Raw genomic sequence first — 22,114 nt, 5'->3', positions numbered from 1 at the left:
GGGGTGGGGTCCCGCTCTGGGGCTTTCAGTTTGTTCCGCTGTTTGAAATTGGCGCCGGCGGAGCGTTGCGGTCACGTGACGAGCGTGACCAATCAGCGCCTGCTTTGTATTCGCGTTCGGCCGGGACGCCGGCGGCGGGCGGGGCTCCGGGCCGGGAGGGCGGGAGAGGCGGGCGTATCGGCGGCGGCGGCGGCGGCGGGACGGGCAGGTGAGGCGGCGCCGCGGGGCCGGCGAGGTGGGCGGGCGGATCGTCTGCTTCCGCGGGCAGGCAGGGCGGACCGATAGGCGGCGGGTGAGGCCGGTGCGACGGGAAGAGCGGCGTGCGGACCGGGCGGCAGGGCCGAGTGGCGGCGGGTGGGGCCGAAGGCTCGTGGGGAGAGGGCGCAGGAGGGCTCCGCGGTGGCGGGACGCGAGGGACCTCGGGGGACAATAGGGACCCCCGGCCGCCCCGTGCTCTCCCACCGCCCGCCCCGTGCTCTCCCCGCGTCCCCGGTTCCTCGCTGCGGGGGTACTGTCCGCCGTCGACCTCCCGGGCAGCGAGCGTCCTGGCTCCCAGAGCAGCCCGAAGGGGGTTACGACCCCCTCGCTCTGGTTCCCTCCTCCTTAAAAATGACCGCTCACGCCGCGGACCTTCGCCTCCGCTTGGAATCCTGGATCTCTGATCTCCTCCCGCCCAGTCCCTCGCAGTCTTTTCTTTGTAGTAATGGACTTTGTTTTCTTATTTAGCACGTTTTTAGTTGAGCGTCGGCCATGTGCGGGGCGGCTCTGGCATGCAGTGGTGGGGCGAGATGCGGTGGTTTTTCTCCCGAGCTTACAGTCTGTAGGGAGGTAAGAGGGGCTCACACGAGCTCCCGTCGAATTGCATATTTAAGCAAATGAAGAATTACGACTGTGAAGTGATAACAGCTCAGGGATAACTGAGTATGTAAATAAGGAGATCTTGCCTTAAGTTAGGTGAGAGAGGCATTTCTTTTCTTTCTTTCTTTTTTAAATATTTATTTATTTGGCTGCACCAGGTCTTAGCTGTAGCCTGGGGCATCTAGTTCACCCGGGCCCCCTGCATTGGGAGCGCAGTCTCAGCCGCTGGACCTCACCCCCCGCCTCCCCCAGGGAGGTACCCAGAAAGGCATTTCTGATGAACTAAAGCTTAGTCTGAGATCGGATGCCGTTATGCAAACAAGGGAAGGAGACACTCCAGGACAAGGGAATTGAGGGGGTACAAAGACGCTTACTTCTTGGAAGGAAAGTTATGACCAAACTAGATAGCATATTGAAAAGCAGAGACATTACTTTGCCAACAAACTTCCGTCTAGTCAAGGCTATGGTGTTTCCAGTAGTCATGTATGGATGGGAGGGTTGGACTGTGAAGAAATCTGAGCGCCAAAGAATTGATGCTTTTGAACTGTGGTGTTGGAGAAGACTCCTGAGAGTCCCTTGGACTGCAAGGAGATCCAACCAGTCCATTCTAAAGGAGATCAGCCCTGGGTGTTCTTTGGAAGGAATGATGCTAAAGCTGAAACTCCAGTACTTTGGCCACCTCATGCGAAGAGTTGACTCATTGGAAAAGACCCTGATGCTGGGGAGGGATTGGGGGCAGGAGGAGAAGGGGACGGCAGAGGATGAGATGGCTGGATGGCATCACGGACTCGATGGACGTGAATCTGAGTGAACTCCGGGAGTTGGTGATGGACAGGGAGGCCTGGGGTGCTGCGATTCATGGGGTTGAAAAGAGTCAGACACGACTGAGCGACTGAACTGAAGGACCACATGACAGGAGGAAGCAGGGGCAGCACAAAGGCTGAAGAAGACATCTGAGGGGTTTGAGCTAAGGGACAAGGGTGGACTGGGCGATGACACTGGAGCCAGAGCAACAGGGCCTTAGCCATCACGGAGGAGTTTCCTTCTTGCCCCAAACAATTGTTTCAGACAGGAGGGAGTGGAGATCAGCTTTGCATTTCCAAAACATTCCCCTGCAGGGGGTGCCAGAGGTTAGGGTAGACCAGTTAGACTACTGCATTACCCCAGGCCATAATTATTGGAACCTGAAGGATGGTGGAGAGAGGGAGAGAAGGGTAGGGTAATAGTATTATTTTTCACACAGGAGGAATGCTTTTATCAAATTTTGAGTTGCATCTAACAAGTCTCAAAAATAGATTGCCATTGATTGTGATCCTACATTTAATCCTGAGCTATATCACTGAATCCCACACATCTAAGCTCCACCCCTCCACAAGTATAATTGTCGTAGAACATTATGTTAGTTTTAGGTGTACAACATAATGATTTGGTATTTATTATACATTGCAAAATGGTCACAGTAAGTCTAGTTACCACCCGTCACCGTAGTGACAAAAATCTTTTCCCTTGTCACGAGAACTTAAAAAAAAAAAAAAATTATGTATTTGGCTATGCTGGGTCTTAGTCGAATCATGTGGGATCTAGTTTCTTGACCAGGGATCGAACCTAGGCCCCTGCATTGGGAGTGTGGAGTCTTAAGTCACTAGACCACCAGGGAAGTCCTGTGATGAAAACTTTTAAGTTTATTTTCTTGGCAACTTTCAGATTTGAAATACAATACTGACTATAGTGACCGCAGTGTATGTTACATTCTGTGTGTGTGTGCTAAGTCGCTTCAGTCGTGTCTGACTCTTACACAACTATAGCCCATTGACTGTACGTGAACTGTAGCTCCATGGACTATAGCCCACTTGTCTCCTCTGTTCATGGGATTGTCCAGGCAAGAATACTGGAGTCGGTTGCCATGCCCTCCTCCAGGGGATCCTCCTGACCCAGAGATTGAACCCACATCTCTCTCTTACATTTCCCTGCATTGGCAAGTGGGTTCTTTACCACTGGTGCCACCTGGGAAGCCCCATATTACATCCTGCTGCTGCTAAGTTGCTTAAGTCGTGTCCGACCCTGTGCGACCCCATAGATGGCAGCCCACCAGGCTCCCCCGTTCCTGGGATTCTCCAGGCAAGAACACTGGAGTGGGTTGCCATGTCCTCCAGTGCATGAAAGTGAAAAGTGAAAGTGAAGTCGCTCAGTCGTGTCCGACTCTTAGCGACCCCATGGACTGCAGCCCACCAGGCTTCTCCATCCAGGGGATTTTCCAGGCAAGAGTACTGGAGAGTGGTGCCATTGCCTTCTCCGATATTACATCCTACAGTGTATTTATTTTATAACTGGAAGTTTGTACCTCTTGACCTCCGTCATTTATTTTGCCTACCCCTCAACTGCCCTCCCCAAGAGAGGAGTATTTTTATTTTAGAAATTTGCCTCTGTTAGTATTTTGAAAAGAACTATTTATTTGGCTGCCCCAGGGCTTAGTTGTGGCATATGGGATCCAGTTCCCCAACCAAGGATGGAACCTGGGCCCCCTGCATTGAGTCTTAACTGTTGGACCACCAGGGAAGCCCAGAGAGGGGTATTATTCAAGGCATGCTTAAGAGGTAGAATCAAGAGGGCTTGATGTTGGGTTGGATGGTAGAGGGGAAAGGTAAATGTCAGAGTTTTTGGCCACATAGCTGGATGAGTGATGAAACCGTTCCCTGAGCAAAAGCCCTGGAAGATGATCACTTTTGTGGAGGGAGTGCAGGGGAAATGAGCATGGATTCAGTTGGAAATGCGTCAAATTTGAGCTGCATTTGAGACATCTAGTTGCTGTCACCTAGGCAGTGGAATATTTGGGTCCTGAGTGTGGAGAATTCTAAGCTGAAGGTAGAAATACTGGACTCACCTACTTCTAGGTAGTTATAGACATGTCAGCCTGTGATTGCCTGAGAAAGGTGTACAGAGTGAGGCAGGCTCCAAAACCCAGCCAGAGGGCGAGGCCCTTGTAGCGAAAGGGACCGGCCTCTAGTTACAGCAGAGAAAGGAAGGTGGGTGCAGATACGCGTCTGCTTCCTGGAAGCTGAGGGTGTTTCCTTTGATGTCTCCTGGGTTCTTTGTGTAGGAGGAAGTAAGGCAGTTGGTTGGGAGAAGAGTTCTAAAGTTTTAAGACGATCTTTGTGGGGAAAATGAGTTGATCAGGACCCAGTAGGACTGCTAAACAGTGTGGTGTCCCCATGAGGCTGGGGACTCTGAGCATGCTGTTGGCTGGAGCACTGCTCACTGGAAATGTTGCCACCACTGTCATCTCTCCACTGGGCTCCCATGGGGGCCTTCTGACTTGCTTCTCTGCTCCCTTTGTCCATGCCCCCTCTTCTCAGTGGCTCAGACAGTAAAGCGTCTGCCTGCAGTGCAGGAGACCCTGGTTCAATCCCTGGGTTGGGAAGATCTCCTGGAGAAGGAAATGGCAACCCACTCCAGTATTCTTGCCTGGAAAATCCCATGGACGGAGGAGCTACAGTCTGTGGGGTTGTGAAGAGTCGGACATGACTGAGCAACTTCACTTTCACTTTCCTCTTCCCAACCCACCTTTCCTTACAAAGCACCAAGAGCTATTTTGTAAGAGTATAAATCAGACTATGCTCCTTCCCTGTCCTGAACCCTGCAGCGACTTCCTAGCACACCGAGAATAATGCAGCCCAGGCCTTGACCTTGCCTTGGCCTTATGTCGTGTGAACTGGCTTCACTTCCTTCCACTCTCCAGTCTAGCCACGCTGCCCCTTACTGCTTCCCGAGCGCGTCAGGCGCAGTCCCATCTGGCAGGCTTTGCACTTACTGTTCTTTCAGTCTGCAGTGTTCTTTCTCTTGTCCGCTTGTTCTCGTTTCTGCCTTCAGGTCTTTGCTCAAATATGGCTTTTGAGCTAGGCCTTTCCGGATGACCCTGTCTCAAATAGGCCTAGGTCAGCTCAGCCCCGTATGCCAATTTTACTTTTCTCGCCACCTCTAATCACTCCCCCAACTAGATATAAGCACCACGAGGGCAGGGATTTAATTGTGTAGCCTGGTATATATTTCCAGCACCCATAACAGTGCCCAGAACACAGTCGGCACTCAGTAAATATGTGTTGAATGAATGAATGAGCAAATGGATGTATTTCCTACCTGCACTCTTCCTAAAATGTTAGATTTCGGAGGGTAGAGACTTCATCCTTATTTTTCTTCACCTGATTCTCCACTGCCTAGTGACACAGAGCACTGAATGAAGGATCATGACTGTCTGACGGAACCCGCCGGCTCTGCTGTGTGACTGTCTCTCCTGGATGCCTGGTGGCTCCTCCCATTATTAGATTTCCTGGACACCGTCTCAGACTTTTCATTACCCGGTAGGGCCTGTTGACCCTGCCTGTGCCTCCAGCCTCCCATCTCTACTGACACAGCCTGGGTGCAGGCCCCAGCAGTTCTCAGACAACACAGTAACCTTCTAACTGGTCCCCCTGCTTCCAGGGCACTTGCTCTTGCCTCTGTTGGCTTTAAGATCTGTCTTAAGACAAAAACACACAGAAAAAATTATGGTACCTATGAGACAACTGAACATGTGAACACTGGATCTTTACTATCTAAGGAATTTGCACAGACAGACATATGAATGGATATAGATACATGAATACTATAGTTTATGTAGATACATATAGTATATAAATAAGTATATTTAATACACCTAGTATATAAATATGTATAATACCTGTAAGTGAATTGAAAGTCGCTCAGTTGTGTCTGACTCTTTGTGACTCCATGGACTATACAGTTCATGGAATTCTCCAGGCCAGAATACTGGAGTGGGTAGCCTTTCCCTTCTCCAGAGGATCTTCCCAACCCAGGGTTCGAACTCAGGTCTCCCACACTGCAGACAGATTGTCTAGCAGCTGAGCCACAAGGGAAGTCCGTATAATACCTATAGTTTTCAAATATTTACATGGGTTGTGTTACTAGGAGTGACATCATGACTGGGAATATCATATTTTGAGAATAATAAATCGGTAGGGGAAATGGCTGGGGTGTGGATGGGTTGTGACTGGTCGTGGGTTTATGGCTGTTGGAGCTGAGTGATGGGCACATAGCAGCTCGTATTATTAACTTTGTTTTTTTTTTTTTTCCTGTGTTCAAAATCAGCTGGGGTAAAAGTTGAAAAAAGAAATTCAAGTGTGATGATATCCGTTCGCTTGAGAATCTGCCCTGACTACTTAGGCCAGAGTCCAGACTCAGGTGGTCCAGCTGGCCTTCCGACCTGGCCCTGATGCCACGTCGAGCCTGTGTGCTTTTGTCGTCTCCTGCCCTGGGTCCAGCTCCATGCGCTCCCTGGTTCCCGAGCTCCTTCACGTCTCTGCTTTGTGTGCGCTGCTCCTCAGCCTGGAGCGGCCCCCAACCCCCACCCCTCGTCTTTTGGCTTTTCCTGCCCTTCTGTACCTCGGTCAGGTGTGACCCTCCGCAGAGAGCCTCCCCGAGGGGAGTGGAGGGAAGCACGGCTCCCATTGCTGTAACTGCCTGTCTCCCTCCGCTAGACTCTCAGGTCTTTGAAGACAGGCACGGCCGTGTCTGTACAAGTGATTGGCACCCCATATATGATGGTGCAATAAGTGGTATTCATCTTTGAACTCCCAGCACCGGCATGGTGCTTAGGCCGCGCTCGATAAGTGTTCACTGGGCGGTGTTTGTTGAGTGGGAAGTGCTGTGTGTTGCAGCTGTAGGAAGCTGGGCTAGGTATGCCAGCCCACCCCCTGAGGTAGGGCTGCGAGCTGCTAGCAGAAATGGCTGGCAGAGTGTGAGGAGGAGCTGGGGAATCACCGGGTTGTTTTCTCCTGGCATTTGTTTCTTCTCTGCAGGCATGGGTTGGAAGTGGAGCCTCTCCCCGGACCTGCCGACAGCCAGCATCATGCAGTTGCTAACTGCTCTTCTCTCACCCGTTGATGCCTCCCAGGAAAAAGCGCCGCCAAGCTGCTCAGAAGCCCCAGCTGCTATTCCACCACCAACCACTGGAGGGCCCCAAACACCGCGGTCAATCTCCCCAGCCTCCCGTGGTCACCCACACTAGACAGGTGCCCAGCAAGCCTGTGGACCACAACACCATCACCTCCTGGGTAGGGTTCCTGCCTTGATTTCTGCTCTGCCAGGCTTCTCAGAGTGCGTACTCTGCCCCGTGACCAGGGCTGCCAAAGAATTAGGAGCCTCACGGGCTCAGCGACAAGGAGGCAGTGTTCACTCTCCCGCCGTCCTCAGCCATCTTCTCTGCTGTATCTTTTCGCCTAAGTTCAGGCTGAGGCGTGGGTGGACTGGAATTGGAGTCTTTCTGCACCAGTGCCCCTGAAAGAGTTCGGTATAAAAGTATCCAGAAAAGCCGGGTGAGAAAGCCAGATAAGTGGCAGAATGAATGAAAAATGAGATTGTTTCCTGAGCTTCATGTTAGAGGTGGAATTTTTAGCTAAGTAGTCTATTTACTGTTTTGGGGTGTTTTTTTTTTTAAGATTTTTTTTTTTTTTAATGTGGACCATTTTTAAAGTCTTTATTGAATTTGTTAGAACATTTTTTCTGTTTTACGCTTTGGTTCTTTCTGGCCAGAAGGCCTGTGAGATCTTAACTCCCCAACCAGGGCTGGAATGCACACCTCCCGCATTGGAAATGGAGAGTCCCAACTGATGGACTGCCAAGAAAGTCCCTCTGTTTACTGTTTAATGGACCAAACAGTGAAGAAAAACTCTCAGAAATGGCATGTGTTCTGTCTTGACAGTTTAGAAGCCCCGGGAAGAGGACACAGCTATAGGATTTCAGAAAGTGGTGTAGCAGAAGAGCCAGACAAAAGCCTGAGCTCTGCCCCAGAGCGCCTAACAGATGTGGTCCAGGAGTGTTGGGGAGAACCGGACCCCTGGCTTCAGGAGTGGGGAGGAAGCGTAGATGTTGGAGCGCTGTTGGTGGGAGGAGGCATGAGCACGCAGAGGCGTACCGGAGTCCTCACCATGCGCCAGGCCCTGCTCGCTGCTCTCCATGCCTGATCTCACTCACTGGTCTGCCTTCAGCCCTTTCTTCCTACACTGGGGTCCTCTAGGTGCCAGGCGCTCTGCTAGGTGCTAGGCATCAGTGGTGAAGAAGACAGCTGGGCCCACCCTCAGGACTGAAAGGGAGATGGTTAAATGTGTTGCAGCCATAGGGTGTGATGAAGCCAGGGAGGCTGAGTAACTTGCCCAAAGCCCGCATCCCTTCCTATGGTTATCCAGTAAGACAGAGAGCTGTTGTTTTCTTGGCCGTGCTGGGTATTTGCCGCTACACTTGGGCTTTCTCTAGTTGCAGCCAGTAGGGGCTGCTCTTCATTGTAGTGCACAGGCTTCTCACTGTGGTGGCTTTTGTTGTGGAGCACGGGCTCTAGGCGCTCAAACTTCAGCAGTTGTGGCTCTTGGGTTCTAGAGCTGGACTGGTAGTTGTGGTGCATGGATTTAGTTTCCCTGCAGCATGTGGGATCTTCTCAGACCAGGGATCGAACCCATGTCCCCTGCGTTGGCAGGCAGATTCTTATTCACTGCCACCAGGGAAGTCCCTAGGCAGCTGTTTTAAGTCCATTGCTGTTGTGGGCCTCTATTTAGGATTCTGGTCATCTGATGCAGTTTCCTTAGGTTTGTATCTGGGAGTTAGCATGCTTCACATTTATGTCTTTCTTTTGGAATCCTTAGGTATCACCTCAGTTTGATACAACAGCAGAAAGCTGGTTCCCAGGCAACCGGAAGCATCATCATCGAGACCACGCAAGGCGTTCAAGTCGAAAATCTACCAGCTCCAGGTTTCCATGTCTAACGTTTGAGACTCCACAGTCTTTTGCCAGTTCAGCCACACCCGGGATCCTGGCAATCGGGGATGGCCCCAGTCAACCAGAAAAGGACATTTCCGGAAGGCCCTTAGTGCCCATGCTCAGCCCCCAGAGCTGCAGGGAGCTGTCGGCACACACATTTCCAGACTTCCCATGTGCATTCATTCCCCCGGACATCCAGACCCCAGGATCCCCGGGGCAGGGAGAGCCCATTCCCTCTGAACTGAGGGAAAACAGCCTTCCCAGCTGTTCCCTTCACTCGAGCACACCGAAGAGCCCAGAGCCTGGGCCTGTTCTGGTTAAAGACACCCCAGAGGAGAAGTACGGGATAAAGGTCACGTGGAGGAGGCGACGACACCTCTTCGCGTACCTCAGGGAGAGGGGAAAGCTGAACAGAAGCCAGTTCCTCGTGAAAGACTGACTGGTGTCCCAGACATCTGTGGTCTCAAGAAATTGATCACTGGAGTCAAAAGGGAATTGAATTCCCAGATTTGCTTTTTAAAATATCTTATGTCATAAACAGTTTTTAGTATCGTAAACAGTTGACTTCATATTTTTAGTGTATTAACTGTTTAACAAATTTTAAATATAACTTTAGAATGTCTGTAAATAAATGGCTGCAGAGTTTTTAGAGAACCCTGCTTCTGACCTACACTAATGCAGCAATACTGCCTCCCCCTCCCCCCATAAATGGTCATTCTTAATGGTTCCCTTTAGCCATTATCTATTCATTCTTTTAGTCACCTCATTCAAAGTAATTCAGTCCACATGTTTGAGGACCAGCTCGGTGACTGCTTCCTTTTTGACCCGGTACATGGAAAAACTTGGAGCAGACTGTGACTTTTCCTAGTTGAGCTGCTGTCCCTGCAGTCTTGGCTCATCTGAGAGGGCAGAGTGAAGAGAGAGCAGCAAACATGTAATAAATATGGTGAAGGGGGGTTGCTGGGGAGATAAAGGGGACATGATTAAGTTACCTAGGGTTGCTATGTTTTGATTTTTTTGTTTCCAGTTGAAATAACCTATAAATATTAACTAGGATGGGGAAATGATTTCTTGTCCTGTTTAAAGTGTATGTAAATAAATCTGTAATCTTTTCAAATACTACTTCTTACTGTAATTAATGCAGAGGGACTGTCCAGTCAAGAAAATATCTTACTTTTCCTCCCACCCATACAAGTATCTTCTCATTTAACTCCATCGCCTCGGCCTTCAGAACGTAGTCTGTCAGGTCCAGCCAGACCAAGACAAGCAGGGATTATTTTCAATGTGGGGATTTGAAGCACAGATAATGAACCGGGTTTAGGGTCACACAGTGAGTGGAGGCTGGCCGGCGAGCACAGACCTCGGCTCTCCTAGCTTGTGCCACATTTTCTGCGTTTTAAAAACTCAAAACGTGGACGCCACACTAGCTTCCGAATCGAACGCCGCAAAGTCAACATGCGATGAGTTTTGACAGGATGTTCTGTAGGGACCGTAAAACTGCGAATAAGTTGGGGACAAGATTTACTGGATCCGACAGCGGATCTCATTACGAGATACAGACGTTAGAAGACGGCGGCAGGCAGTCAAGGGCGGGAGATGGAAAAGACCGTCAGGCAAGCGTGCAGGGCAAGTTCGTGGACGTCCTAAAAGTCTGGGCAGGACTAGGGCAGGCAGAAGGCGTCCTGCGGGTAGGGGGCGCGGCCGCTCATCGTTGGGAAGGACTGCTGGGTTGGCAAGTGTGGTTCCGGGAATGTCTCGGGATCGGAAGGGCGGCCCCCCAGGAAGCGCCCTGGGTGGTCTCTGAGTACTGACCGCCGCGGGGCTGGCTGCAGGGGAGCGCGGGCAGCGGGGAAGCCCAGCCGCAACTAGGGTGTGGACCTCGGCTCCCACCCAGCGGCGCGTAGCAACCCGCCCTTAGCAACCCTCCCGCGGCGTCGCCGCCCCTAGAAACCCACTCGCGGGGGCGGTGGGAGCGGCGGGCGAGCGGACCAATGGGCGCGGAGCGTCGGGCGTGCGTTGGCCAATGGGCGCGGAGCGGCGTGCGCGCGGACCAATGGGCGGTGGTGACAATGCGGGGTGCGGTTGCGGGGCGGGGCGGCTGCGCCAGGCTGGCCAGGAGCTGCCGCGGGTGTGGAAGCGGTCGGCGCTCGCGGTGCGGCAGGATGGAGTCGTCGCTCCGCCGCCCGGGCCCCCGCGGGGACAGGTCAGGAGCGATGGCGGCGGGCGGAGACCCAAGAGGGCCGTAGAGGTCTGGGCTGGACGCCGAGGGGAGGCGGGCGCGGCTGGGCCGGGGGGCGCGGGGCCCCCACGCCGAGGGCCAGCTCGTGTCCAGTCGCGCCGGGACCCGCGGGGTCGGTCCGGCCTCGTCAGAACGCGTCAGTCAGGGGGTGCTCGGCCTGGGCCGGGGGTGCCGGGTGGCTCCGGGGGCCAGCAGTTGTGGGGGCGGCGGCATCCCGGTCCAGGGCGGGCTCTCCGGGCAGTCAGCGCAGGCCGGGCCAGGCGTTTCGGCCGGGGCCCGCCGGCGGACTAGTGGACAGGCGGGGTGGAATCACGGCTTCGCCTGGGCCCGCGCCCGCCTGCTGCCCGGTACCACCCGGCGTGCGTCCGGAGCCGGGCCGACCCTGCCCTGGGTCAGCAGCTGAAACCGCCCAAAAGCTGGTCTCCCGAGAGGCGTTGGCGCCGACAACACCCGTTTTTCTGTTTCATCGGGTTTTATTTACGTGAGAGCAGCGCTCTGTGAAGTTGGTTCACTGCTTTTTGCTTTCTTAAGTCGAGAGAAGAACCGACATTTACAAGTATAAATATGGACGCCCAAGGAGGAGATCCAGTTAAAATTCAGCATCATCCGTTGAATTCGGGTGGTGCTCGCTCTGCCGTGGCTATCCGGTCAATCTTAAGTGAATGGATTTAAGGCAGTAAATTTCCCGGCTACCAGATGTTTGGTGTGACTCATGATTTGGGGGAAAAAGAAATGGAATTGACTTTGAGAGACCAAGAGGCAAAACGGTTTTTAATTCTTTGGACCTGAAGTTTCAAGGGATAATTGTCAAGTTAGTCCCTCTCTGTCTTCCCAGAGAAACCAGCTCTTTAATCTGAAAATTGACTTCGAAGAGGAATGTGTGAGTCACCAAATGTTTCTCCTGCCCTATGTTCTGTCATTGGTTATCTGACTTGTTGCCGAGAGGGGAGTGGAATGAAAGCCTCTTGCTTTTTTTGGCTTCACGTTGTATGTTTTGGATGTTTTTGATGAGATACATGGATAGAGTTTTTGGTATGAGTACTTTTCAGTGTGAAGGATCTGACTTTTTAAAGTCTCATCTGACTCTTTTTTTTTCTTTTTCTTCTTTTGAGTGATGAGACCGTTTCCCCAGAGTTATTTTCAACAAAGTAGAAAAATTATGAGCAAATACGCTGAACATTTTTCCTGTATCTGAACTGTTTAGTGGAAACTGGAGATGGAATTTGAAGCAGCACTCTCAGCTCCTTGGCTGAGCTAGGCGCTTGTGCTATAGATTCCCCTGGAGATGACAGCAGTGCTTGGCCAGCGCTGGAACCTGAGCCTCCCTGGCTTTGTGCTCCTGATCCAGGACTGAAGATATGGTGGGAGAGGCTGCTCCGCGTGATGTGACCTGGTGACCCAGAGCTGACTACGGAAGTCCTAGTCTCTGGTTTGTCCATATGCCATGGTTTTTCTTCAGAAATGCAGCCAGTAGTGGTGGCTGGGGGTTATGTCTGGGCCAGGCTTGTTATCCTCTTTCACTTTCTCTCTTTTTCAGGTGTTTCATCGGATGAGCTAATTGTTGGTAAACAGACTTACCCAGTGCTTGAATATACTTAGATTAACTAATGCAAGACTACAGTGTATTTGGGCATTATCAAGAGCTATAGTAAAAGCCTACTGACTGACATCGCTCATGCATGTATTTCTCCGAATATGAAGACTTCATAGAGACCTAGGAAAGCAAGAATAACCCCTGTAATACATTTCCTTTCCAAGCAAAGAGACTCAGACTTTCTTTGGAATAATTTTCATGTCCAGCTTCTCTTATTCTTTCCTGTGTAAACTGTGCTGATTCCCCTGCCTTTGTGCCCACTGAAAGAAAAAGTTAACATCTCTTCTTACCAAGAGGGAAAGCATGCTTGAGTTGCTCAGAGAAAGAGTGGAAGCTGCCTGCCTTCTCCGTATTAGAGGATTTGAGGACTGGATATGTGTGTGTGTGTGTGTTTCTCAGTGACGTCCAACTCTTTGCGACCCCAGGCTCCTCTGTCCATGGGATTTCCCAGGCAAGAATACTGGAGTGGGTCACAATTCCCTTCTCCAGGGGATCTCTCTCACCCAGGGATTGAACCTGGGTCTGAGGCCTGGAAGGGGCCTTGATAATTCCCTTAGGTATGTTGAGTACAGTTAACAGTGAAATTGCTAAGGCTTCTTTCAAACTGAGACTTCTTTGGTCTGCTTTCCTTTATTTCCTCTGAGCCAGTTCCTTTGGAAGATGCTCGGTTCCTTAGGAAGATGCTTTAAGTCTGTGCTGCCTCGCCAGACGTTCTTGTGGTTAGTAAGGCCTACAGCATTGTCCTGGCCTGGTTAAAGCTTGACTCCACTGATGCTTGAGAAGAGACACCCTGTCCACATGCTGGTGGATATGCTGTCTTTATTAACTCTTAGTACTTGTCATGAGTCCTGATAATGAGGCTTGTCATCGCTGACCATTTGCCTTAGGACTGCTGTGACAGCACTCATGGTTAGCAGGAAGGGTCTCTGGAATAAAGGGATTGTATCATAGGGGGCACCGGACCTCTGGGAGACCCCTGTTCTGAAGGTGATGAGAGTAGTGCCCTAGTGTTTATCAGGGGGTCCTTTCTGCTTTACCGCCAGGCACTGAGGTGGGGCAAGTGCTGGAGGCTCCCACTGGGTTCCTGAGCCCCAGTCCCAGCTTCCTCACTGCCTCTCAGTGCCACCTGGAGCCCCTCAGTTACTTGTCTGGCTTCAGTTTTCTCCTCTGGAATAACAGGGTTTCTTCGGATTCCCTTAATGATTTATACCGAATTAATAAAATAACATTTCAATAACAAATTTCGAAAGGTACAAAACTACATTTGCTGAAAAGTATGTCGTCTTGTTGTCTCTGATGTCACTCAGTTTGCTCATTGGTAGGTTTCTTAGGGGGATCTTCTAAAGATTTTCTGTATGTTAAATAATCTCATCTTTTCCTTTCCTGTTCTTTATTTATGTATTTATTTTTGTAAACAAGTGAGTATGTTCGAATTTTCACGTTGCTTGTCACAGTGCTGATTTCCGTGATTCTGATTTGATAGAACTCAGCTGAGGCACAGGAATGTTAGCTCTTAACAAATATCCAGGGATCATTCTGTGACCCATACATTGAAAAATACCGTCTTGAATTTATGGCATGTTGGATTTTTTTATTTGTTTGTGCTACTTTTAAAAGTTTGGATTTTTTTTTCCTGCTACTTAAATTTTCTTTTTTTCTAATTTTTGGTTGAACCACGCAGAATATGGGATCTTAGTTCCCTGACCAGTGATTGAACCCATGCCCCCTTCGTTGGAAGCACCGTCTTAACCACTGGATCACCAAGGAAGTCCCTCATTTACTGTTCTTAAAATGTGATGATTTTAGTTTTAGGGTGGGATACGATAATCTAATTTTCTTGAAAAATTTCTAGTCTTTCCTATCCTGTTGTTTTCCTCTGTTTCTTTGCATTGATTGCTGAGGAAGGCTATTTTATCTTTCCTTGTTATTCTTTGGAACTCTGCATTCAAATGGGAATATCTTTACTTTTCTCCTTTGCTTTTCACTTCTTTTCTTTTCAAAGCTATTTGTAAGGCCTCCTCAGACAGCCATTTTGCTTTTTTGCATTTCTTTTCCATGGGGATGGTTTTGATCCCTGTCTCCTGTACAGTGTCACGAACCTCCATCAGGCACTCTGTCTATCAGATCTAGTCCCTTAAATCTATTTCTCACTTCCACTGTATAGTCATAAGGGATTTGATTTAGGTCATACCTGAATGGTCTAGTGGTTTTCCCTACTTTCTTCAATTTAAGTCTAAATTTGGCAATAAGGAGTTCATGATCTGAGCCACAGTCAGCTCCCGGTCTGGTTTTTGCTGACTGTTGTAGAGCTTCTCCATCTTTGGCTGCAAAGAATATAATCAGTCTGATTTAGGTGTTGACCATCTGGTGATGTCCATGTGTAGAGTCTTCTCTTGTGTTGTTGGAAGAGGGTGTTTGCTATGACCAGTGCGTTCTCTTGGCAAAACTCTATTAGCCTTTGCCCTGCTTCATTCCATATTCCAAGGCCAAATTTGCCTGTTACTCCAGGTGTTTCTTGACTTCCTACTTTTGCATTCCAGTCCCCTATAATGAAAAGGGCATCTTTTTTGGGTGTTAGTTCTAGAAGGTCTTGTAGGTCTTCATAGAACCGTTCAACTTCAACTTCTTCAGCGTTACTGGTTGGGGCATAGACTTGGATTACTGTGATATTGAATGGTTTGCCTTGGAAACGAACAGAGATCATTCTGTCGTTTTTGAGATTGCATCCAAGTACTGCATTTTGGACTCTTTTGTTGACCGTGACGGCTACTCCATTTCTTCTAAGGGATTTCTGCCCACAGTAGTAGATATAATGGTCATCTGATTTAAATTCACCCATTCCAGTCCATTTTAGTTTGCTGATTCCTAGAATGTCGATGTTCACTCTTGCCATCTCCTGTTTGACCACTTCCAATTTGCCTTGATTCATGGACCTAACATTCCAGGTTCCTATGCAATATTGCTCTTTACAGCATTGGACCTTGCTTCTATCACCAGTCACATCCACAACTGGGTATTGTTTCTGCTTTGGCTCCTTCCCTTCATTCTTTCTGGAGTTATTTCTCCACTGATCTCCTGTAGCATATTGGGCACCTCCCGACCTGGGGAGTTCCTCTTTCAGTATCCTATCATTTTGCCTTTTCATACTGTTAATGGGGTTCTCAAGGCAAGAATACTGAAGTGGTTTACCATTCCCTTCTCCAGTGGACCATATTCCCCCCATGACCCGCCTGTCTTGGGTGGCCCCACACGGCATTGCTTAGTTTCATTGAAGGGAACATTTCATGCAAAGATGGGCTCGATAAAGGACAGAAATGGTATGGACCTAACAGAAGCAGAAGATATTAAGAAGAGATGGCAAGAATACACAGAAGAACTGTACAAAAAAGATCTTCACGACCCAGATAATCACGATGGTGTGATCATTCACCTAAAGCCAGACATCCTGGAATGTGAAGTCAAGTGGGCCTTAGAAAGCATCACTATGAACAAAGCTAGTGGAGGTGATGGAATCCCAGTTGAGCTATTTCAAATCCTGAAAGATGATGCTGTCCAAGTGCTGCACTCAGTATGTCAGCAAATTTGGAAAACTCAGCAGTAGCCACAGGACTGGAAAAGGTCAGTTTTCATTCCAATCCCAAAGAAAGGCAATGCCAAAGAATGCTCAAACTACCGCACAATTGCACTCATCTCACACGCTAGTAAAATAATGCTCAAAATTCTCCAAGCCAGGCTTCAGCACTATGAGAACCGTGAACTTCCAGATGTTCAAGCTAGTTTTAGAAAAGGCAGAGGAACCAGAGATCAAATTGCCAACATCTGCTGGATCATCGAAAAACCTAGAGAGTTCCAGAAAAACATCTATTTCTGCTTTATTGACTATGCCAAAGCCTTTGACTCTGTGGATCACAATAAACTGGAAAATTCTGAAAGAGATGGGAATACCAGACCACCTGACCTGCCTCTTGAGAAACCTATATGCAGTTCAGGGAGCAACAGTTGGAACCGGACATGGAAGAACAGACTGGTTCCAAATAGGAAAAGGAGTACGTCAAGGCTGTATATTGTCACCCTGCTTATTTAACTTCTATGCAGAGTACATCATGAGAAATGCTGGGCTGGAAGAAGCACAAGCTGGAATCAGGATTGCTGGGAGAAATATCAATAACCTCAGATATGCAGATGACACTACTCTTATGGCAGAAAGTGAAGAGGAACTAAAAAGCCTCTTGATGGAAGAGAAAGAGGAGAGTGAAAAAGTTGGCTTAAAGCTCAACATTCAGAAAACGAAGATCATGGCGTCTGGTCCCATCACTTCATGGGAAATAGATGGGGAAACAGTGAAAACAGTGTCAGACTTTAATTTTGGGGGCTCCCAAATCACTGCAGATGGTGACTGCAGCCATGAAATTAAAAGATGCTTATTCTTTGGAAGGAAAGTTATGACCAATAGATAGCATATTAAAATGCAGAGATAGTACTTTGCCAAGAAAGGTCCGTCTAGTCAAGGCTATGGTTTTTCCTGTGGTCATGTATGGATGTGAGAGTTGGACTGTGAAGAAAGCTGAGCACTGAAGAATTGATGCTTTTGAACTGTGGAGTTGGAGAAGACTTGAGAGTCCCTTGGATTACAAGGAGATCTAACTAGTCCATCCTAAAGGAGATCAGTCCTGAGTGTTCATTGGAAGGACTGATGCTGAGGCTGAAACTCCAATACTTTGGCCACCTCATGCGAAGAGTTGACTCATTGGAAAAGACCCTGATGCTGGGAGGGATTGGGGCCTGGAGGAGAAGGGGATGACACAGCAAGGACTCCATGCACAGGAGTTTGGGTGAACACCGGGAGGTGGTGATGGACAGGGAGGCCTGGAGTGCTGCGATTCATGGGGTTGCAAAGAGTCGGACACGAGTGAGTGACTGAACTGACGATAGTCTAAACACTGATACCTACTTTGATCATGGGCAAGGTATATTTTTAGAATATGAGCTATGGTTGCTTCAAGCTTTTTTTCTGTGTGATAATTAACATATAGAATTAAGGCTTGTAGGAAGAAAATTATTTTTCAAACAAGCCTCTTGAAAAATAAATCATTGGTTCTTAGATTTGCTAGAAAAAAAGTCAATAAATTTATGGTTTGCGTCTGATTTTTAGTTTTAGAATGAAGCAAGTTTATAGAGGATTGATTTGTTTTCCTTTTGAAATTCAGTGTAATTTTGTTATGACAATTTGATACTTATTTAAACCAGAGGCAAGGCAGAGGGAGATGTTTTGACTGAAGAAGGCTGATAAGCTGTGCTTTCCGAGAGGGAAGATCTGTCGAGATAAATGAATCCATGATGATGGCTTACATTTGCGTATCCTTGCAGAGTACAGAGAGCTTTCACGTATGTGATGTCTTCTGAGCTTCAGAGCTCTACAGAAATCAGGGCTTCTGACACTGTCTTCATGTTATAGGTGGGGAGATTAAGACTCAGAAAAGGTGTGATACAGCCAAGTTGTGTGACAGGTAAATGAGGTGGTCAGAAGTGAAGTCTAGACATAAAACTGGGCTTTTGACTTCTAATCTCTTCTCTTCTTTTTCTCCCTTACTATTAAAATATCCATTCCAGATATTTCTGGATGCCGTTTATGCACGTAACTGGTAACAGCTGCTACTGATTACATTCAGATTATTTTTAGAGCAAGGTTGAAGAAATCAGACATCTTAGCAAAGTACTGCTGCTGCTGCTAAGTCGCTTCAGTCGTGTCCGCTCTGTGTGACCCCATAGACGGCAGCCCACCAGGCTCCCCTGTCCCTGGGATTCTCCAGGCAAGAACACTGGAGTGGGTTGCCATTTCCTTCTCCAGTGCATGAAAGTAAAAAGTGAAAGTGAAGTCGCTCAGTTGTGTCCGACTCTGTGCGACCCCATGGACTGCAGCCTACCAGGCTCCTCTGTCCATGGGATTTTCCAGGCAAGAGTACTGGAGTGGGGTGCCATTGCCTTCTCCATAGCAAAGTACTAGTGAGTACTAATTTCATCCAGTGGAACGGGAGTGGAAATATTTACTTGTTGTTCTAAGGCAAAAGAACGTACTTTTCTCTTTGCCACTTTGGGTTTTGGCTGTGCTGCGTCTTCCTGGCTACTTAGGGGCTTTCTCTAGTTGCCGCGAGCAGGGGCTCCTCTCCAGTTGCGGTGCGTGTTTGCCGTTGCCATGGCTTCTCATTGTGGAGCCTGGGCTCCAGAGTGTAGGCTCAGTAGTTGCCCCGCTTGCAGTCTTCCCAGACCGGGATCGAATCTTCGTCCCCTGCAGTGACAGGTGGATTCTTAACCGCTGGACCACCAGGGATGTCCAGAAGAATGTACTCTGATCTTCACACGAGAGAGAAGGGAAATGACATTACCAGAGAGAAACTGAAACCCCTGAGAAAAGGACAGCCCAGCAGGAGGTGACGTGAACTTGGATTCCCAGTTGTGTCCTTTTTGAAATCTGTGAGGAATAAATGGATAGTTTAACTTTTGCATCAAGTCATTTGTTCTAAATAACCTTTCTGTTGGGCTCACTAAAAAGAACGCTTTTTAAAGCCTTTGTTGTGTGGGACATGCTGAATGAGGTAGAGGGCTTCTTCGTCTGGAGCAGTTTTCCTCACTGTGTTCTCTGGGGCCAAATGAATCATCTCATCAGCTGCCAAGTTTCCCTTCTCACTGCCTCTCTCTCCCCGGGCAGTTCTCCCTTCTCTCTGATTGTCTCTTCTAAATGGGCCTCTTAGGAAATGGGTTTTCGTTCCCTCTCTTCAATTAAGTTAGTCCCAGATTGTGGCAGTCACTCAAGTAACAGACCGCTGAGCCCGGAATATTAACAGTTCTCCCACACGAGGCAGGGTAGGTTTCTGTGGAGTCTTTTTCTGGCCGTTCTAATTTGATCTTTGTGCCTTCTCCCAGAAGCAATGTTTTGTTCCAGCCATATATACTCTTGGGTCTCACTGTGTGTGAAAATACAGCCTCCAGTATTGACATTTGGGATTTGGACAAGGTGAATGTACTTGTCAGTTGACTTAGAGAAAAATGCTTTATTAATAGCTGTCAACCCAAGTACTTGACACCGTGATCACTTCAGACACAATGAAATCTGATGACCCTTTTCCAATAGTATTTATAACCTATGATCAGCTGCTCCCATGGGCATCTTCAAAATCCATTCACTGGCTTGGAAATTCTGCTGCCTAAAAATACCCATGAACTGACATTCTGACTGAAAAGATTCTTGGCAGACTTGTTGAAATGCCATAATAATGAAATCCCAGACTCTCTGCTGACCATTTGCATATTTGCGCGGTAGGTGCAGTCTGCATGCTGAGGCAGGTCCTGTGGGGCTGAGGCTGAACTCTAGCTCATCCACTCATCCACTTTCTGACCTTGAACAGATAGCTCCCTCTGAGTTAACATTTCTCTAGTGTTAACTTTCCCTCTGAGTTAATGATTGTCTCTCTGTTCTGTAGAACTTCGTTTTGTGTAGATTTACTAACCAGGCTTGTTTAGGCTTGCTATTCAACAACTTGGTTTGAAATGAAGAAAAGAGAATGTTAAAGCAACGAATGCAAGTTTAGTAAGATCATAATACAGTTTGACCAGAAATCCTAGTTCAGAGTTATTATAAGTGTATAAAAATCTTGATTATTTCTGCTGTTATAATTTAAAACTAGAGCTCAGAGAAAGTGTAGCTTTTGAAGTACAGAAGGGATCTAAATGTTACAATTATATAACATCTTTTTAGTGCCTCTTCAGTTCAGGTCAGAATGCTTTGAATATACCACACTGTTTATTTAAATTGTCCATCTTGCCCAGGCTTGATGAAAGGGATTAGTGGTGTTGAGATAAGGCATTAAAGACACACCTGTTTTCATCACTGTTAGAGGCCCGTAAGAGAAATGTTTGAGGATTTTAGTTGTGTTTCAGAATTTGGCATCATTGGAAAGGTTTTAGTATTTTATAGGGAATGAAATGATTTTTAGAGCATTTAAAAAATACCTGTTTGTTTATTTGGCTGCGTCAGGTCTTAGCTGTGGCACATGGGACCTTTTGTTGCAGTTCAAGGACTCTCTAGTTGTGGTGCCTGGGCTCAGTAGCTCTGAAGCATGTGGGGTCTTAGTTCCCCATCGGGGAGCAAACCTTTGTCCCCTGCATTGCAAGGCAGATTCTTAACCACTGGACAACCAGGGAAGTTCCGAGATAGAATGATTTTTTCCCCCCTGCTCACAATTCTGGTTTGGTGAAGAGGGACCAGTGAGGTGGAGGAAAAGCAGTTTCATAGCAGTAGTTGTTGAAAATACTAGTCTGTAACAGTGAGTTTATTTTTTGTCTTAATTGTTTTATATAGGACTTTTTCAAGTGTATACTAATTTTCACTGAATACTAATAATATTCTCTCACTGTATATATAAAGCTTGATTTAAAAATATGTGAATGAGGATTAAAGACAGGAAATCAGGAGCATACCTAGATAGGGGTCGACAAAGTCAAGGTGAAGAGTGTATCATATCTCATATTTTGTCTATTTGTGTCTCTTTTAAGCTAGGGAAAAAATGAGATGATTTAACACTTAGTGTTGTTGTTATTCTTAAATGTAAAGGTGGTGGTGGTTGTTCAGTCTGCCTGTAGTGCCCGATTCTTTGCAGCCTCTTGGACTGCAGCACACCAGGCCTGTCTGTCCCTCACCATCTCCTGAAATTTGTCCAAGTTCATGTTCATTGCATCCATGATTCCATCCAGCCATCTTGTCCTCTGATGTCCTCCTCTTCTGCCCGAAATCTTTCCCAGCAACAGGGACTTTTCCAGTGAGTTGGCTGTTCACATAAGATGGAAAGGTTAAGAAGAAAGAGAGAAGTCGCTCAGTCATGTCCGACTCTTTGTGACCCCATGGACCGTAGCCTACCAGGCTCCTCCATCCATGGGATTTTCCAGGCAAGAGTACTGGAGTGGGCTGCCATTTCCTTCTCCAAATGTAGAGGTTACATAGAAATTTAAATACAGGGGACTGTCAGAGAATCAGCATACCTCCTTGTCTGTATCTCAGGGGTTATTAAATCGGCTTACAGTTAGTGGGCAGGAGGAGTCTTGAAGATGGTGCACAAATTCCAGGTTGCTGTGCATTATTAAAATTTACAAACCCTTCCACAATGTGGGAATGTCCTAGTTAGCCATTCAACCATAGAGAGATGCTTTTGGGCATTTACCCAAAGTGCAGGAAAAGCCCTGCTTCCCTTTGTAGCTGTGGAACATGTCTTCTTAAATAAAGACATCATATTTATAGTTGGTGTTTTTTTTTTGGCAAGAAGCTCCTAGTAAAAACTTAACAATAGAAATAATTGAGAACCACTTCTGCCTTGTTTTATACTTCGTTTCTAAGAATGCTGAGTCACAAAATCTTAAGTTAGGAAATTGTCAGAAATAGAAAAGACTTTCAGAAAGAGTTTAAAGACAGAAGGGTTTGATTTTTTAATTGAGACAGTAATTTGATTCCATTTTGTTGACTTCCTTCAGTGAAACAAATTTGTCTAATAGTATTAAATCTTGTCCATCACATTTGTAGTCTCTTGTAATGACTAAATAGTGTTTTATTCTTCTGTTGAAAAGGAAGTTA

The 22,114-nt window shown here is 47.7% G+C and overlaps 2 protein-coding genes across 6 annotated transcripts in view; both read left to right on the top strand.

Moving 5' to 3' along the window:
- RHNO1 (RAD9-HUS1-RAD1 interacting nuclear orphan 1) lies at positions 168–9,781 on the top strand. 2 transcript variants are annotated; one of them, XM_018048634.1, is made up of 3 exons: positions 168–208; positions 6,711–6,965; positions 8,547–9,781. In XM_018048634.1, the coding sequence occupies exons 2-3, from the start codon at positions 6,795–6,797 to the stop codon at positions 9,099–9,101; spliced, it is 726 nt and encodes a 241-aa protein (XP_017904123.1). In that variant the 5' UTR covers positions 168–208; positions 6,711–6,794; the 3' UTR covers positions 9,102–9,781. The 2 variants fall into 2 exon arrangements, with proteins under 2 accessions (XP_017904123.1, XP_017904124.1); XM_018048635.1 differs by having other exon boundaries at positions 207–292.
- TULP3 (tubby like protein 3) overlaps positions 10,753–22,114 on the top strand; it is a 30,261-nt gene continuing 18,899 nt past the window's right edge. For 2 of the 4 annotated variants that reach the window (XM_018048632.1, XM_018048629.1), the window contains exon 1: positions 10,753–10,865. In XM_018048632.1, coding sequence (XP_017904121.1) covers positions 10,825–10,865 — 41 coding nt within the window. In that variant the 5' untranslated portion in view covers positions 10,753–10,824. Of the gene's footprint in view, positions 10,866–10,886; positions 12,331–12,438; positions 12,466–22,114 lie in introns of those variants that run through there. The other 2 variants (XM_018048630.1, XM_018048631.1) reach the window with 2 other exon arrangements.

Source organism: Capra hircus, chromosome 5 (assembly GCF_001704415.2).
Source record: "Capra hircus breed San Clemente chromosome 5, ASM170441v1, whole genome shotgun sequence".
Lineage (NCBI taxonomy): Eukaryota > Metazoa > Chordata > Mammalia > Artiodactyla > Bovidae > Capra > Capra hircus.
This window is presented reverse-complemented; position numbering and strand designations above follow the sequence as displayed.

What these genes read in the sequence shown, in the direction of transcription:
- RHNO1 (XM_018048634.1), top strand. Translation starts at nt 6,795, where the DNA reads ATGCCTCCCAGGAAAAAGCGCCGCCAAGCTGCTCAGAAGCCCCAGCTG. An exon ending in ACAACACCATCACCTCCTGG is followed by an intron (nt 6,966 to 8,546) that starts GTAGGGTTCCTG and finishes TGGAATCCTTAG; the next exon opens with GTATCACCTCAGTTTGATAC.